A 2,849-nucleotide genomic window follows, 5' to 3' on the forward strand; every position below is an offset into this window, starting at 1 on the left:
TTTTTTTTTTCTTTACAAAAATAAAACAATCAAATTTACAATTAATAATGTATAACACTAAGAAAATAACAATAACAACACCCTTGTTCTTGTTGGTTCTTAAGGTGGGAACTCTTCATTCCATATGGATAAACAAGCAGCAAAAACCCTTTCAAAAGCTATCTAAAATTGTTGATAATTATATTGCCACAAGCAAGCAGAACACTAAATGGCAAGCAAGCAGCCACAAAAGTCGGGTATGGTCATACCGGTAAAGAGAGGGTCCTCATGTTCGCAAGGTTGTTTTGTGGTTTTATCTCCCATGAATTAACCAGCAGTGCTTCTTCAGAGAGTATAAAAGGCAAAGAGATCTGACGGATCATCAATTCACCACAAAATGGACATTCGCTTGCAATTGCATCATCCAGCTGAGAACGGAGCTGGAGATCACGACATGAGAAAGTCGATTAAATTCACCAATACCAAGCTTTAGTTCATAATTGTTATTAACAGGAGGTATATATTGTTTTCAGGTGTACACAAAAGCCATTAACCAGGATTAAGTCTATGCAAAAATCTCACTGAAAGTGAAGACTGCTATTACAAATTAGAAACTACTTCATATTGCCGCTAAATGTTTACTTGTAAATGACATAGATACAACAGACCTTATCTGCAGGAGTCATGCTAGTAATGGAATCCTCGGTTATGCCACCATTCATGTCTTTCCTCGCTCCGTCACCAAGCAATGTAAGCTGCTTCTGCAGATCCAGTATATATTCTGCCTGCATCGTTCATTTGAAAAAAAAAAAACAAAAAACAAAAAAGAGGTTGAAAAGGTCAGATCAAATACGAAGTTCCTGCAAGTGAGATATTTTACAACCAGAAATTTCACAAATGCAGAAGCAATTTTCAGGGCACAAGTAGAATAATAAGCTTGTGCAGATATAGTTATCCACAATCCAGATGATCATTCAATCACAATTTTGCCAGCATAATTCCTCTTTTCAGAACTAACTATAAAACTAACAAATGCAATTCTTACAATCTGCAAAAGTTGTCACCAATCAATGCTCTTTTTTTCTTCCATCCTCAAGAGAAAAGGATGGTGGGTTTGACCAGCAGAGGCCTAGTAGTTTTAATGGTCGTGCTAGTGAAACATAATGCATTTCCAAGTGATGCTTTCCGATTTGATTAATGTTGTAGCCATTAATGGATGTGCTTTTTATAATATTCAAAGTAGAAATAAATGGTATTATGATTGGCTATTTAATCAGATTATAAGTTACTTTGACTTTCAAGTTGCACCTACCGAGTAAATTGTCATCTTGATTCTCAAATTTGCAACAGTAGCATTTAACCAAAATACCATGTGAGAAATGCTGCACATCAACTTACTTGAGTTCCATTGACCGAACATGTCACATGGGCAATCAAGCAATGCACATGAAAGGCATGCCCACATGGAAATACATAGAAGGGAGCCATTTGTCCTACTGATGTATAGCCCCGAGACATACGGTAGTCCCCACCCACAATCAAGATTTTGCGCTTACAAACCTGAGAAGAATAAATTCAGTTAGATGACAACAGAATTTAACAAGTTCAAATATGAGCTATGCAACTGGAAACAGTTGCTTTATGGAACAGTAAAAATCTTGGACTACCAACCGTGGGGTCCAAGTTTGAATCATGAGAGGAACCACCTCATGCGGAAATACTGAAGGCTGGGACTATCTCCAAAGTCCAAGAACTAGTTCCTATAACCCAACTACAGTGTGATGACAACAAGGTAACGACACCAATTAAAATAAACATAGTACAAGGGGAAGATCTATTTAGGCCCGCCTATTTTCAGCCTTGGAATCTTTTAGAGTACATGGAAAACTTCAGCAAAAAGTTTCACAGGTGAGACTGAGCCAAAAAAAGCATCCTTTTACTCCAAAGACAAGTGAAGGGTAAAGTGATATCCCAATCAATGCAAGTACATGGAAAAAGATCTAGTGTAGCTTTAGCATGCAGATTGTGAATGGAACTAAAGACTGGAATGGCCAATACCCCACATTCCTCATCACGGTCAATGACAGCATATCTTTGAGCAAGTGCACTAATATCATTTCTTATGTTGTCACTTTTGATTAAAACTAAATTCTGATTTAAATAAAAAAATATTTTTTATTAAATATATTTACAAAATTCATAGAAACATAGCATCATCTTATCAGCAGCGCCAACTTGAGTACAGCAGATATTTCAGTATACCCTTAAAATGTGACACTCTTCTATGTGTTTTTTTTTTCTTTTTACAAAAATAAAACAATCAAATTTACAATTAATAATGTATAACACTAAGAAAATAACAATAACAACACCCTTATTCTTGTTGGTTCTTAAGGTGGGAACTCTTCATTCCATATGGATAAACAAGCAGCAAAAACCCTTTCAAAACCTATCTAAAATTTTGATAATTATATTGCCACAAGCAAGCAGAACACTAAATGGCAAGCAAGCAGCCACAGAAGTCGGGTATGGTCATACCGGTAAAGAGAGGGTCCTCATGTTCGCAAGGTTGTTTTGTGGTTTTATCTCCCATGAATTAACCAGCAGTGCTTCTTCAGAGAGTATAAAAGGCAAAGAGATCTGACGGATCATCAATTCACCACAAAATGGACATTCGCTTGCAATTGCATCATCCAGCTGAGAACGGAGCTGGAGATCACGACATAAGAAGGTCGATTAAATTCACCATTACCAAGCTTTAGTTCATAATTGTTATTAACAGGAGGTATATATTGTTTTCAGGTGTACACAAAAGCCATTAACCAGGATTAAGTCTATGCAAAAATCTCACTGAAAGTGAAGACTGCTAT

General features: G+C 36.4%; 1 protein-coding gene across 1 annotated transcript in view; it reads right to left on the bottom strand.

Moving 5' to 3' along the window:
- Nucleotides 1–2,849, bottom strand: part of LOC105140400 (vacuolar protein sorting-associated protein 18 homolog) — a 12,903-nt gene continuing 10,054 nt past the window's right edge. Inside the window, exons 19-22 of the mRNA XM_011047209.1 lie at nt 2,038–2,103; nt 1,378–1,539; nt 648–764; nt 1–419 (exon numbers count right to left, since the gene is read on the bottom strand). Coding sequence (XP_011045511.1) covers nt 243–419; nt 648–764; nt 1,378–1,539; nt 2,038–2,103 — 522 coding nt within the window. The 3' untranslated portion in view covers nt 1–242. The remainder of the gene's footprint in view (nt 420–647; nt 765–1,377; nt 1,540–2,037; nt 2,104–2,849) is intronic.

The sequence above is a fragment of the Populus euphratica genome, unplaced genomic scaffold (genome assembly GCF_000495115.2).
Source record: "Populus euphratica unplaced genomic scaffold, PopEup_1.0 scaffold106.1, whole genome shotgun sequence".
NCBI classification, from domain to species: Eukaryota; Viridiplantae; Streptophyta; class Magnoliopsida; order Malpighiales; family Salicaceae; genus Populus; species Populus euphratica.